The sequence below is a fragment of the Lissotriton vulgaris genome, chromosome 5, assembly GCF_964263255.1.
Source record: "Lissotriton vulgaris chromosome 5, aLisVul1.2, whole genome shotgun sequence".
NCBI classification, from domain to species: Eukaryota; Metazoa; Chordata; class Amphibia; order Caudata; family Salamandridae; genus Lissotriton; species Lissotriton vulgaris.
In genome coordinates, this window is record NC_141693.1 from 1,873,924,411 (window position 1) to 1,873,940,343 (window position 15,933).

Genomic DNA, 15,933 nt, shown 5'->3' on the forward strand with positions numbered 1-15,933 from the left:
TCTCAGGGCAATATTCACACCCCTGTTTAGTATGGCATTATATCCCGGTTCATTGTATATGTATTTGCAACATTCACTCCTGCATAGAGTCTTGCTACAGTAAAATGCTAGCTCCCCCACATGAGTACTTGGGGTGAAAGTGATATTTGATGATGTACCCAAAACACCTTGTTGATAAGTCTTAAGCAAGGATTCCAGGACAGAATATGATAAAGTTAACACTTTGGTTTCTGTAGCACTGCATGCCGTCTCATGAAGCTTCAGAGTATTCGCAGATGGGAAAGAATCTGGGAAATGTGACAATGAAAAAGTAATAGTCCATTCAGTGCCATAAAAGGCGCAGTCCAATTTTCTTAAATCGCTAACCTCCTTTCAAGAGTTGAGCTATCAGTGGTACAGAAGAGGTCTATTTTCTGGCCTTTCTGACCTGTATGTAATGTGGTTCTCCTCTCAGGCTTGAGTTCAGTTCATTCCTCAGCCCAAGGGCCTGGACCCCCAGCAAACTTGCTCCGTGTGTCGGACATTTGACCGATTCCTGGGCGATGAATATTACCTCTGCCCATCACAGATTTCTGTTGGCACGATGGTGAGTTGCCGGTATATTTTGTGGACAGTCCAGAGGCCTTTGAGCTTGAACCTCACTTTCACAGGATCCTGGGTAGTTCTTTAAATTGGGATTTTCTGTCCTCACATGTTCACAGGTTCAGGGATGTTCTGGCCGCCTGATCTTGCATCCCTGGCAGCCTGTCAAGGAGTGTCTTGGGCAGTCCGGTTTAGATGAAGTTACAGCGATGGAGACAGGCGTGCCATCACCTCTGTCCAGTGATCGGTGCTGAGGGATAAGAATGTATTCTGGGGTGAGGGGCTCTAGATTGATACGCTTGATTACTGCATTGACCCTGGGAATAAAGAACATCTCTGAATCAAAGATGAATCCTAAGTTCCATGCTTTGAGTGTGGTGTGAGGTGAGGCTCCAAGGATGCAGGCCCATTGATGGAGAACTGCTGCCTGTAGTAGACAGATGGATGGACAGTCCAGTATTCACTGTCGTCAGATGTGAAAGTCATTGGCTGTACAGAAACTGGGGTCGACCAAGACTTTTCTTCCTTGTTAGAGTTGTGATTTGGAGTGAAGTAGAAACGTGTTTATGTCCTCAAGAAAGAGACAAGCGACTTTATTGAAAGTATAGGCAGCTAGTCACCCCACTGGCAGCTCAATGACTGACATTCCATAAGCAAACTTAGATTGGTTTGTTGAGAATGGGATGAGTAAAGGTAGAGTCCACCTCCGAGTGTGGACATTTCTTGAATGTCATTGGCTTGGGACCCCACTACATGCTGCATTATTGCGTTAAACAGGGTACATTTAGAGTTACTTCAGTTTAAAGAGATGGCCAAGCAGCCATGTGTGAAGCCTTTTGGAAGGAAGGACATTTTTAAAGAACCTTTTTAATAGAGGGGAAAGTGGAAGACCCCTCAAGCCAAAAGCAATGGAGATTGTAGTAGGGCAGATCATCTTGAACTGACTGCATGAGAAACCTTAACTGGAGAGATTGGAGGAATTGACAAACAAACTGCATTTATTAAACAATATATGCTGCAATGGTATCTCGGTGCGCACCTTGCACTGCAGTTAATATCAAAATGGAGGTCCTTCAGAGTTTGTTTGAAGGTAGCTACTGATGCAGTGTGGCACAGTATGGCTGTAAGAGACATGCGGGTGGAGGATACCTGCTGGAGGAAATCTCTACCACCCTATGACGCAAACTTTAAGGAAGCTACGACAAGTTGAGTCTTATCTATATTGTACAAATTGCACTCATGGTTGCATTGTTGAAACCAGCTCAACCCATAAGTTGCTCCCGTTTGTAGACACTGGGAAAAGAAAGAGGCCATCTTGTAATGGTTCCAACTGGCCACAGGAAGCCAGCACAGCAACATTCTGGCTAAGTAAAATGGCCCCATTTTTCCAAACTACTTAATGGACTTTTGTGGGTCCTTTTGTGATCTCGTTTCAATCCTGGGATCTGATGAGCCAATGAACAGGTGTATATGTAAGAGTGTGCACAACACTGCACAATTGTTATGGTGAAATTTCACAAAAGTCTCTTAAAATATTAAAAACTTACATGAAATTGTTCTATCAGAATGACATGTGGCACAGTATTTGCTGTGAGAGGCTGTCGTCTCCTAGTAATTTATAGGACTTTTTACATGAGGTGCGCACAAGCCCAACGTCATTAGCAGATGGTAGAAAATGCGGCTTCTGGGCTTCCTTATCACCTACCAAAATGTGCCTCAGTTTCCCATCTTTTTCATGACTTGCTCTGGCTTACAATTCCCAAACGTATTATTTTTAAAGCCATGTGCTAAATGCTTAAGGCTCAGTCTGGTTTAGGAACCCTTTACATCCAAAATCTGGTGGTGCCGAATCAGCCCTCTCGCACTTTGAGCTCTTCGAGTCGCGCTCTGTTTGCCGTGCCTTGATTTTGCTTGTCCCGTATGAAAGGGCGCCCCGTTTCCTATCTTGGCCCTAACGTATGGAATTCCCTTCCAGAGCACCTATATGGGCCTGTATGTCATTACTTGCTTTCCACAAGGGCTTGAAGACCTGGCTTTTCTAGACTGATAAACCCATAACTTCTCCGTCTCTGCCACCTTGTGCCCAGAAACCTCATGGGGTAGCTGCGTGTGGTACAAATCTGTTAAATAAATAAATACATTCAATGAAAAAAGTTACATAAAATAGTGTTCTGTGAAATTTCCTACAATTCACATAACAGGAAATTTGTGAATTTTTTCGGTGTTATTAAAATTTTGCTCAGGCCTCGCTATAAGGAAATGCAGCAGTCAAGGCGTCAATTGCTTTTGTAAATAAGTTATTTTTTAAAGTAAGTGAAAACATCTGCATTGTGCACTGATTTTGGGGATATGTTTTGTACAGTTAAAATTCCTGGTGAGAGCAAATTCTACCAACATATATATTCTTTCTTGTGAAGAGTGTTAACCCTGTAGAGTGGTGAGCCGTTTTGAAAAGGCAGGGTGAGGCCGAAGACCTGCAGAGCCTCGCAGAGAGGCTGAGAGGTGGAGGCGGGTGGGCAAGAATGCTGATGCCAGACGTCTGGCTCAGCTCTGTGGCCCTTTTGAATGATGAGCCAGATTCAAGCCAAGATGCTGCCCGCGCTCTCACACTGTAATGGAGTTTGACCAAGAAAAGAGAACACAAAGCATGCCGTTAAAGTATTGAGTTATAATGTGGGTTTTTGGCTCTGGTATAAGCCAAGACCTTCTGATTTTGCAAAAACGATATGCTTTCAGCCGGCTCTCTTCATACATTGGTCTGTTACTTTGTCATTCACATTTTAGTTCCACCCACTACAGCCCAGAGCAAGGGGAAGTGGGTCAGGTCACTTCAGCTATTAGCTCACTCCTCTGTCAGTGACAGTATTCTGTATTTCATAAGGAACACATCAGCAGAAAAACTAGTTCCCTTAAGCGCCCAGGGTTACTATGTCAATGTGTGCTTCGTGAGACCACATTTTTTGACTTTTAGCCAATGTTTTTTTTATAGTTTGGGGAGGGCTCGGCACCATTCCCAGCAATTAAGTTTTATAAAAAAACATTCAAAACTACCATTAACAAACCCAAAAGGATGACGGCCAATGGCAGACCTATTAGCTTTGTCAAAGCTTGTTTCTGATTGTACCGAAATTGCAGTTTAAAATAAATGCAGAACAAGTAGTAAAAAATACAATTTAGAGTTGTGTTCAACTAAGAGTCTGTAACTTGAAAGTAAGTTTGTTGGAACCCCTGTGGCCCACTTGTCTTGCTAATTTATTGTATTATCCGCATTGGGCTTTGGAGTTTCTTGGGAAATAAGTTGCTTATATCATTGAAGCCCAGTGATGTCAGCATATAAACAGCCACCTTACTTACTTTTTAAATGTCTAGTGAACAAAGCCATTTTCATTTTGCAAACATGTATTCCTCTTTATGCTGCTGTGCCTTTTGTTATTGTCTCACGCCTGGCTTGCTTCTAGAAATATTTCCTATATACAGTAAGACCCACTCATTTATCATGTCAACTTTATCGAACGCCGCTACTAATTTAGCACTTGAAAAACACACGCGCACAAACCATTGTCCTTTTCTGTCAGACTAGAGATATTGGGAGATAATGTACCCTGGCAGGACCGAAAGTTGTGTATTCAGGAAAACCTGGCTCAAATCCCAGCTTGCCCACTTGTCTAAGTTGTGTGATCACAGGTAAATCATTTACCTTACTGCATCTCGTTTGCCTTAGCTGACAAATGTTGAAGCACCTAGAAGTGGTTAATCTCAGAGTGTGTGAAATAGTATATACCAAATGTGTAAAGTGCACTCTTTTAGAAACAATGCATTATATTCCCGCATCTTGTGCAATGAAGCAATCTAAATTATTGAAGTAAAACATAAATGTAAAAAAAGCACTGGCAAAATCGATAGGTCTGCTAAAAAAAGATTTAAATAGCTTGTTGCAGTGGAGAATCAAAACAAAAAAGTATTGCATTATGATTGTAATGCCTTTATTGACTTTTATACGTGATAATTCGGAGCATCTTTGAGATGTAAGATAGTCCCTCGTAGTTTGCGATGCAAGTATTCCACAGGAGACAAAGCGATACACCAAGCAGCCAATAACATCAGGTGAGAGAGCAATCCTCCCCATGGCAAAGCTAACGCTCTCTTTATGTCTATTTTAAAGAATTGGAAACAGTAGTATTTACAAACAGATGAATTATCAAAGTCACACCAAAAAATAACCATTTGTGAATTATGAAGAATGTTTACATATGTTATGTTATCTATTTAGTGACTTAGGTAGTGGATCTTTCGATGATTGAGCTTATGCTTGGACTCTGAGACACAAGCCAGGCCTTTAGCTTCAACCTGTCGTGGCAGTCGCTGTAGACTGCCTGTCTTGCCTCTGTTGCACACTAGGGTAACACGCGTAACACTGCGCCAGTGTACATGCCTACTGACCTGGAAATAGGAAAGGGCTGGAGGGTCCCGCATATGTGAAGGGAGGGAGTCAGGGCACATTATATCTGAAAGAAGTAGAGCTGGGGCAATGCATGCCCTTGATAGGAGGGCACAGAATCAAATTATATTTTAAAGGGTGGTACAAAGTGCACTACAGGTCTGAGATGAAGGCAGTGCCAATGGGAGGTCACATGTCTTAGAACTAGAGGAGAGGACGTGGCATTGCTGGTCTATGTGAGGTTCCACAGTCGTATGAGAGAGGGTACTGGCCGGTGCTGTGCGCCAGTGAGTGGCAACGCAAGCTAAAGACACTGAAGATCCAAGAGAGATGGGTGCAGTAGGGGGCTGCAAGCACATGAAAGGAAGGTACCGGCTGACATTGCATACCCATGATGGGTAGCCTTGCAGGCCCATAAGAGAAGGGTACTAGCTGGCACTGCAGGCCCATGATGGGGAGCATTGAAGCCCCATGTAAGGAAGGGGCACTGCAGGCCCATAATTCTAAGCGTAAATTGTATTTATACAGTGCTTACTACCCCTGATGAAGTGTTTAGGTGCTTTTTTGGGAGTGGAACACTACTCCAGAATCCAAGGTTAGAGGTAAACGGTAGTAGATTGGTAAAAGTTTTTTTAATTTTTTTATTTCCTTGTAGGTTAGTTGTGGTAAGTGTATTGAGTTTGTGCTCTTTAGGTCTTGTGCATTTACTGTGGTTTTTTTTACAGGAGTAAACTGATTGAATTGGATTAGTAAACGGAAGTTGTGAGGTGTTATTGGGAGTTGTGGACATGTGTGTCTGTTGATGGGTAGCATCGCAGGCCCGTGAAAGGAGGGTGTTTTTTGGCACTGCCGTTCCTGTTGGGGTAATACCAGAGGCACAGAAGGTCCATGAAAAGAAGGGTGTAGTGGTCACCGCATCCCCATGATAGGGAAGTACTGGAGCCACTGCAGGCCTTTGGTGAAGATGCTGCTAGTGGGAAGTGCACGCCCACAAGGGGTGCGTAAAGAGGCTAAGCAGGTCCAGGAAAAGGAGTGTATGGGTGAAACGTCTGGCCCATGAAATGCATGCAGTCAGTCCCATAAGAGGAAGGTACTGATGGGCATTGCAGGCCCATGAGAAGAACATACTGGTGGGTACCACTAACCCCTTAGGAGTCTGTACCAGCCTGTCCAGAGGCTTTACAGGCCCATGAGAAGAGGGTGCTGACGGGCACTGCAGGACCATGAGAGCAGGTTACTGATGGGCTTTGCAAGTCCGTGGCAGGGTAGCACCACAGGCACTCTGGGACCATGAGAAGATGATACTGGTCTTGACAGCCCATGAGGGGTTGCTCCAGAGTCCCAGCAAGCCCCTCAAGAGGACGATACTGTGGTCTTTGCAGACCCCTGAGAGAAGGGCAATGACGGTGACTGTAGCTCAGGACAGGGCATATGAGGAGCGGACATTTCCAGCCCGTGAACGTGGGCATCAGGGAGGCTGCAGGGCCACGAGAGAAGTGCCAAGTATACCTCCCCTCTCCCATGTCTGCAGGCAGTTCTATGTACAGTCTTCTGCTGCCCGCTCCCTGCACCAGGAATAGACTGTCTGAGAGCGGCCCTTTCCCAGACTTGCTGCTTAATGAGTTCTGACCTGTGGGGCTCACACGTTATCCCCTTAAGACTCAGTCTGCCTTAAAGCTCTGGCACAGGATTTACGTCTGAAGTGAGTGTTGAGCGACAGCGCTTTGAGATGTCGAGCTTGCAAACAGAGAAAGCGAGAACCGTGCATCCGCCATAATACACCTATCTCCTAAGTGGGAATTCCAATTAACAGTTTGAAAATGGTTTCTCCTGGGTAATGTTACTGGATATGTTTTTTTGGGACATTGTACTCCGTGTAAGGCAGTGCAGAAGTGGTTTTGCTGAATGAGAGGCTACCACCTGAATCCGTAGGACAAGCCATAGACTCCAGTGGACGGTTTGAAGATCCAAATGGCATTATCTGGAACTTGCTTCAGGGCAGGGAATCCAAGGCCAGACTGGCCGTACCAGGCATCAAGTCTTTGCACGGAAGGCCGCTTTTACTGGAGGCCGCTTTTATAGCAGTGCAGCAATTTTAAAAGCACTGCAGAGCTCCTTGTATATCCAACAGTTTTCAGAAAACAATAAAAGTGCCAAGATAACTGGTGATTAATGTACCTGCTGATCTGAGATTTGTCTAGTGGGAGTTTTGACTCATCTGAGGTAGCACAGGGAGTTAATATGCCAGTTTCAAATTGTGTGTGTTATGCAGATCACAGAACAGTGCATAGAAATCCGTTTCTTACTATGCAGTTCAAAGTTACAATTATAATCTCGGTTAGAAAATTATGTTTTTTTCCCCAGTCTTAAATTATCCTAATTTTGCTTAAAAGGGTTTGTTTGTGTAGAAATAAATTCTTATTAAGTCAACCCTAACCACTGTGTTATGCTCTGAATCCTGAGTTTGTGCTTCCCCAGACCAAGGACTCTTAAAAATGCCTGCCATTATGATTGGCATGTGAATCCTGCACCATGCAGTCCCTTTTGCCATATGTAACATTTTCAATACAATGATTTACACACATCTGATCCATTGTCTCTGTACGTTTGTGTGATGTAAAATGCTCTGACACCCTACACTGGTATGAGAGGTGCTATAAAACAAATGAAATACATGTGAAAGAGGGGCTAAGGAGAGATGAGAGGCACTGTTGGACTGTGATAGTGAGGGAATTATTGAAGAACCCCCAATAAAGATTGCCGTATCCTGGTGCACTGCTAAGTCATCATTAAGTGTGCTTTAAAAACATAAACAATTAAATATATAATGAAAAAAATGTGTTGTAGAATCACAATTTTTGCAATACCCCCCCCCCCCCCCCCCCCCACACACACACACACATTTCCTTATAGGAGAATCCATTTGTAGGGGTCTGGCTCACTCGCTATGCACCCTATGGGAGCAGGTCTGACAAAATTTGCCAGGCGTGCTTTGGGTTCCCTGAGGGCATTTTAGGACCAACGGATAGATGAGCAAGATTCAGAAGAAACCATTAGGATCAGGATTATTTATGTAGGTGTTTAACAGTGGCTAAAATGGAAGTATAAAAGTGTATGTACTCGACATCTCGAAGGACCTTCTGAGAAGTACTGGTACGTTCCCTTTCAAATTAAAGAAGTGCAGTTAATCACATTGTGTGAGTATGCGCACTTTTAAAGCACAAGTATTTGAAGAGTCTTTCGGTGAGAACAGTGTATCCATAACACCCTCCCCACTTATACAATCCCAGTTGCCCAGAGAGGTATACCCCTGCTCAGGGCCGGTCCTAGGATTTGTGGGGCCCCGGGCAGAATAGGAACATGCGAGGCCCCTATAATTTGCATAAGATTTAGCCTGACAGGAAGTGACCTCATAGGCAGGGGCGGCTGCTGACATTTGAAAATGGTGAGGCGTAAACTAATTTGCATATTGCACTGCAGCGATCGAGCGCAGTGAGCGAGCCCGAACCACCTTGCATCCATCCATACATCATTCATGCATCCACCCATCATGCATCCGCCCATCATGCATGCATGCATCCATACATCATTCATTCATGCATCCACCCATCCATCCACCCAACCATCCTGCATCCACACATCATTCATGCACCCACCCATCCATCCACCCACCCATCCATCCATCATGCATTAATCCATCATGCATGCATGCATCCATCCATCCATACATCATTCATGTATCCACCCATCCATCCACCCACCCACCCATCCTGCATCCATACATCATTCATTTATGCACCCACCCATCCACCCATCCATCCATCCATCCATCATGCATCCACCCATCATGCAAGCATCCATCCATACATCATTCATGCATCCATCCATTCACCCACCCATCCATCTCATCATTCATGCATCCACCCATCCAACCATCATGCATCCACCCATCATGCATGCATCCATCCATACATACATCATTCATGCATCCATCCATCCATCCATCCATCCATCCATCCACCCACCCAACCATCCTGCATCCATACATCATTCATTCATGCACCCATCCATCCATCCATCCATCCACCCACCCATCCTGCATCCATACATCATTCATTCATGCATGCACCCACCCACCCACCCACCCATCCATCCATCATGCATCCACCCATCATGCATGCATCCAACCATCCATCCACCCACCCATCCATCTTGCATCCATACATCATTCATTCATGCATCCACCCATCCACCCACCCATCCATCCATCCTGCATCCATCTTTCATGCATCCATCCACCCATCATGCATGCATCCATTCATTCATCCATGTACCCATCCACCGAACAATCATTAATGCACCCACCCTGCATCCATCCATCATTCATGTATTTACACATTTCTGCAGCAGATGCTTTAACACACTGAACTATCGCAAGTCATTTGTGCAAGCTAAACACCGAAAAACACACTCTTACCTTGCTGCCGGTCCCGCACACGTCACAGGCTCACAGCGCCCCTGGCCAATCCTGGCGCCAGGGGCACAGGTACCCTCTCGCCCGCAGCACGCCCATTAGGGCTCCTGATGGGCATGCGCAACGCCGCCAAAACACAAGTGCGCATGCGTGGGCACGGGTAAAAATTCACCCTCCGTCCCCACGCATGCGTACATGTGTTGCCGTCTGTGCATTATGTCAATGAATCAACATGACGCCCGCCCGGCGGTCTGACGTCATGTTGATTCATTGACATGATTGTCATGAGGGAGCTGCGGGCAGCGTTGGGCAGGGGGGCTACGCCCCCACGCCCCAATGGACGAACTGCGCCTGCTCATAGGGTCAGGAAATAGGCCCAGCACCAAAATAAAAGTGGCCCCCATTAGTGAATTAGTTAGCTAGAAAAGTGTCAAAATTAGGGCAGTTTTTAACTTGTAAAGACATGCTATTTACGTATTTTGTAAGGTATGAGAGATTGCATAATTTGATTTTGCTGCAGGCAATGTTTGTTTTAATATCATGAGAATCAACATTACGAACATGTTCATCTGACCATAAAGCAGGCAAACAAACAGCCCAAAAAACAGGTCAAATACTAACCTGGCAGATTGGACCATTACACACTGCCTGATTGCCCTAATGTCCAACCCGGCCACTGTGTTATACAATTATTGTGCTGATACAGGATCATTGTTTTTGTAGGTAAAGTAAAGGACAAGAATATAGGGTCCGGTAGGGGCCTGTTTCACTGACTATTTTAATTTACCACCAGGTAAAGACTCGAGGGACCTAGCACACTGAAAGCCCTAGTCCAGCCAATTTTACATTCTGATTGTGCTACTCTTCCTGCACCTCTTGTCTGGCTGCTATCACACCTATCTGCTCCCCCCGCCCCCTCTCACTTGATTCCGTATTTCACACCCCTTTCATTTACTCTGTGCTCCCTTTCCCTAGTCCTGGATGAGCTGAGCTGTTTTCAGTGTGAGGCGCCGTCATTCTATCTTTCTTTTAGCGCCCTGCAGGTTATCCTGCTTCTTATTCAACCAGGGGCAGGGCGCACTTCACAGGGGAGGGCTCTTGAATGACCTGTCTAATCGCTGCTATCCTCATGTAGATGCGGCGATTAGGCCAAGGCAGGCAGATATTGATTAAATCCCTTGGGCCTACTGGGCCCCCTGGGCCTCCAAACTCTGAAGCATTTGAAAGCGCGAGGCCCCCTGGCTGCGAGGCCCTGGGCCGCTGCCCACGCTGCCCATGCCTAGCGCCGGCCCTGCCCCTGCTGACCCTGCGACCCGAGTGGGAGCACCCTTACTATAAAGCAGCCAACTGATATATGTCCTATAAGAAGGTCCCTCATCACATTCTGCAGGGCCCCCAAGCGTTTTGTTAAGCCACTAACAGCCCAGATGGCCCTTGCCCCAAATGTAAACCCTTGTACTGGTAATAAGAAACACTGCCCCCTCTGCTCGGGCCTGGAATAGCCTGCGCGCCCGCAGCTCTAGAGCTGGCAATCTAGCTCTTTGATTGGTCGCCAAAGGTCACAACCTCGCGCAAGCCAGCCAGGGTGCGTGAGCGCCATGTTTGTGCCCGCGAGGGATTTCCGGCCCATTAATGAACGGCGTGGAAGGTGCTGAGGTCGGCTCTTTCAGCCGGTCATTACCGGGCCGGAAGTGGCCTCGCCGCAGGTCATTAATACGGAGGGGCCGTGCTGTACCGCGCGCTAACGGCCGCGGCGGGTAGCACAACACGTCCAACCCTGATCGATGGTTCGGGATGGCCGAGAAAATTGCTCGACAGAAAAGAAAATAGGAGCACATTAGAGCCGCTCATTAGGGAAATAATTATATCAGAGCGCGCGGGAAGCCGTCCAGGCCACACGACGGGTCACGGACCCTGGAGCGGGGCAGACTTTCCTCTTTGGCGCCGAGAGAGTAGCCGAGCTCCTTGGACAGGCCCCGCACTCAGTCCCCAGGCAGTCCAAGCCTGTTTGTTTTAAATTGCTCCAAAGAAATATCTTGGCGAGCCAAGGGGTGCTCGCGGTGTATTGTAAGCAAGGAAATACCTTCCTTTCCCCTGGCTGGGTCGAAAAAGAACCTTAATTTACTGAGCCTTAACACCCCCGAGCCCAGGTAACACTGCACCTGCTGTGCTGAGTATAGCCGTGTCTGGTTATTTCGCCTTGAGATACTTTATAAATTATAACAATGTGATTTAAAAATAAAATGCAATTGAGTGAGGTAGTAGAGGTGGGTCAAAAGGCTGTTTGCGGGTGCACTTGGATAAGTATAGGTTAGCATATGTGTAGACACAGTATCAGCATGGGCAAAGCCGAGCCATGAGGACAGGTAGGAACACCTGAGCCAACAGTTTAAGAATTAAGTCTATTTCTTATAATTTGCTGTTGAATTATAATTACTTGTTATAAAGTGCTTCATGTGTTACTTAATTTCTAAGCACTTTAAATATAAAGTGCATCATTGCTCTATGTAATGGTAGTTAGTGTACCAACCTCAGAAGGATGGATGTTTCAGTAGTCCTTGTTGAGGTTCAAATTCACCTGCAGATAACTACAGATGTCCGCAGCAGTCGTTAAACTCACTGAGCGACGCCTGTTTCGAAGGCTTGTATAAAAAGTGTAATTTTCAGAGTTCTGTTTTTTAGTGAACAGGTGGCCTGGTTATGCTCTGAAGGATGGTTTGGGAGATTGTTGCAGAGGTGTGAATTTTGCCACCATGAAGAGAGGTGTAACAATTAAAAATTAGCTCATAGCTGCGCTTGTGGACTACAGTCCAGAACAGGCTAGCCTAGAATCAATGGGCTCTTAAGGCCACTGGTGTTGGATGATGTGTGTGTCACCAGTGTGGCGATACTGGAAAGCTTTCGATACAGAAATGAAAATCTTCTGGTACAGCAACTCATACAACCAGCCTGTAGAGGGTTGGTACGCCTTTCAGTAGGTTGATGGTTTGAGTGCTCAGTTTGTGAATACCACATTCTAAAACTAGGCCAGCTACCCCCTGGGAAGGACAAACGTAGCAAAGGGGTGTGTCCAGTCATTTCATGGGCTTGTACCTCGCTGTGGCCATCCACCATTAAACGCTCCTAGGGTGCTTGGAAACTTGAGTCTGAATTTGAGCCTTTGCCATACTGTGGTTTTTATTCTTCCTGTCCAACAGATGGCAAAGGATGAATCTGGCTCCTGCCAAGTCTTCCACCAAACATGCCTCTTTCAGTCCACCTGGGTTCTTCAGCACATAAAACTTAGCATGCATACAATTTAGTCTATTCTGAGGCTCTTAAGAAAGTGGTCCATAATAACGAGAATAAAGTTGGCAAGACTGCCTGATGCTAGAAAAACAAACCACATCACCCCAACCCCGAAAAAGCTCCACTTACTTCCAGTGACATCTTCCTGGGCCGGAAGGAACTCTTTTGACTCGCAATGTCCACATCCCTATAACCATCACTGATATAATCTAATGTAATATAATGATAGGGCTTAGGTTGACCACGGAGCACCAGCACTGTGAGAGATCCATTGACTTCTGGTGACCACATCAATGCAGCCCCAGAGGGATATATTGTCTCCCAGTGACCACATCTCTTGACCCTGAAAGCTTCATTGACTCTCAGTGACCACAAGCCTCTAGGCCTGAAAGAGCTCTACTGATTTCCAGTGAAGCCATAATCTCAACTGCTCTCACTGATCTCCTTGGTTACCGTTACCAGTAAGCAGTTCACTCCAGTTCTGAGAGAGCCACTGGCTTTCGTGACCACTTCACCCTAGTCCTAAGAGGGCTTTATGGACTACCAGTTACCGCATCTCTCTCGCCCTAAAAGAGCTTCATTGACTCCCTTAGGCTGCGTCGCCACTGCTTTTGTAGAACTCCACTGGCTCCTAGTGACCACATCTCCCCAGCCCTGAAAGAGTTAAGTATAACGAAATGGAAGCCTGTTCAAAGACTGGAAGTGGCTGTATGTTTGCACCCCAGAAGCAGGTAGAGAGTCGCTATGGGGGAGCAGATTTGCTCCTTCATAGAGCTGTTCTCCTCCCCACCCCTAAAAGAGCAGTGCAGCCCCTGCAAGGATGGTTCATCTCATGAGTATTTACAGTTACTAACCAATGAGAGAGGTGCATTGCCAGCTTGAGGCATGGGTTCTTACAGTGCCAAGAGCAAACTATGGGTGCACAGAATAGTATAGCACCTAATGCAAAAGAATACTCACAACACATTCTTTTAATGCCAGCAAAAACATAAATTTACAAAAGCACCGAGTCCTGTAAGCACTGAGGGACTGACTGATGTGCACATTCATGCAGTAGGTTCCCACACCAGTGTCATGGAGTGGACACAATGAAGAGACCGGTATCTATAGGGACACTTATGGTAAGTCACTGTGATGACATGCAAGTTGCTGCTATGGATTGTGTTCAGGAGGCCAGTGTGCATGGTGTTGTTGCCCTGATCATCTTAATGCACTGCAATTCAATATGCCGAAACATTTCTTCCTGCATGCTACTGGGCTTCTGTGGAGGCTGCATCAGTGATCCTCATTATTCTCTATGCGCTATTGCCTCCACACTTTACCTCCCACTTTTCACCATTGCTGACCTGGAAGTGCTAATGTTACAATCTGCTTCCTTTCCTGTCCACCGCAGGGCTTCTTTCGACGGACGATCCAGAAGAACCTCCACCCATCCTACTCCTGCAAGTATGACGGCTGCTGCATTATCGATAAGATCACCAGGAACCAGTGCCAGCTGTGCCGCTTCAAGAAATGCATCGCTGTGGGCATGGCCATGGATTGTAAGTCTAGGCAGACAAAGAGCCTCTTGGCTTAATTGCGGGCATCACTGTAACCGTGGGGTATGTGAGTTAACAGTGCTGTTGTCATCACGGTGGACTGAAAGTTTGACTTGCAGGTATGCATGTACTCAACGTCTGCATGTAGGTATCGCTAAGGGGTGGGTATCTTCTTAAGGTGCACATGTTGACATCACTGGGGGCTTTGGGTGTGCCTGTTGATAAAAAAACATTGCTGTGGGTAAAGGGTATTTTGTGCATGTAGGCATTGATGTTGGCATTGGGTGTTTACGTTCGTATGGGGTCTGCAAATTTCCATCACTGCAAACATGGGAAATACATGTGGGAATCCTTGAGCGCGTGGGGTCCACATGTAATCATTGCTGTTGGTATATTGTGGGCATTATTATGTGCCCAGAGTTTACATGTACGAGTGTCATCATGGTGTGTACGTTTGCTTTTGATGTGTTATGTGCTTCACATATCTGCCTTGCTTTGGACATCACGGTGGGTAGGGAGTGCATATGTGCACTTCATTATTGAAACAGGTGTGCATGTAGAAGTCTCTTTGAATAAAAGGTGTATCTGTACTCTCAAAGTGCATATGTAGGTGTTGCAGTTGGCACTGGATCTTTGCTGACATAGCGTGTGTTCTGGATTTTAACGCTCTGCCGTGTTGTCCGAGCACCTTGAAATCCTTTGAAATATTCTTATTTTAATGGCCAGTTATCTAACCCAGCATGTTGTGCGTTGTTAATGCTTTGCTCATTTCTTAACACAGCTGTTTTTTGGGCTTATATTCGGAAAACTTTACCTGTGTGTTGCTGAAGACCTATTGTCTATAATGCATTAAATTATATACTCAGAGTGGACTTTGGGTCATGTGCTTGCTCTTAGATTGGAGGCTTACTGTCTATCTAATTTCCCTGATTCTTATTCAATGGCTACTTTTTGTTTGTCCTGCCACTGGAGCATTTCTTCTTTACCCTGTTCTGATAGAATGAGTTCTGTTTCCAGTACTTGCATTCAGGGGGACTCTTTTTTTCTTCTAGCACTAAATGGGAGTGCATGTGTTTTCTTTCTCTTTCCATCCTTTGCTGCTTTTCCCCCTAAAATCTCCCACTCTCCATGCTCCTCCCCACACAGCTATTACATTTCTTTACCTACAATATTTTTACTTGTTTCTTTTTAACGCCCTGTTCCCCCATTTTAAGCTGAACAGCCTCTGCAAAAGGCAATATCAAATCCAGTAAGTCTGTATCGCATTCAAAAGGTGAGAGTAATGGCTTTGCCAGAGTTTCTTGCTAATTTTACAAGCACAGCTAGTCCTCTACTGGCTCTTGTAGAAAAGTCTGGTGGCTCAGTGGACTAATTCATCCACTGCATGTGACCTCATGGTCACAGGTTCAAATCCCGACAGGTCACCGCCTTTCATCCATCTGAGGTCGAAAAAACGAGTACCATTGAGTTGGATAACAATAAACATCTGTTATTAAGCGCCAAGATGCCCACAGGTGAACATGCGCTTTACAAATGCACATTAATGTGTAAGTAATTTGTGCCTGGACACAATGAGACACCGTACCACATGCCCCCATCTGTCCTGCCACCCT

The 15,933-nt window shown here is 45.8% G+C and overlaps 1 protein-coding gene across 3 annotated transcripts in view; it reads left to right on the top strand.

Moving 5' to 3' along the window:
* The window catches only part of THRA (thyroid hormone receptor alpha), a 789,997-nt gene that overhangs the window by 721,816 nt on the left and 52,248 nt on the right, over window positions 1-15,933 (top strand). For all 3 annotated transcript variants that reach the window (XM_086924372.1, XM_086924374.1, XM_086924373.1), the window contains one exon: window positions 14,176-14,323. In XM_086924372.1, the coding sequence (XP_086780498.1) occupies window positions 14,176-14,323 (148 nt within the window). The remainder of the gene's footprint in view (window positions 1-14,175; window positions 14,324-15,933) is intronic.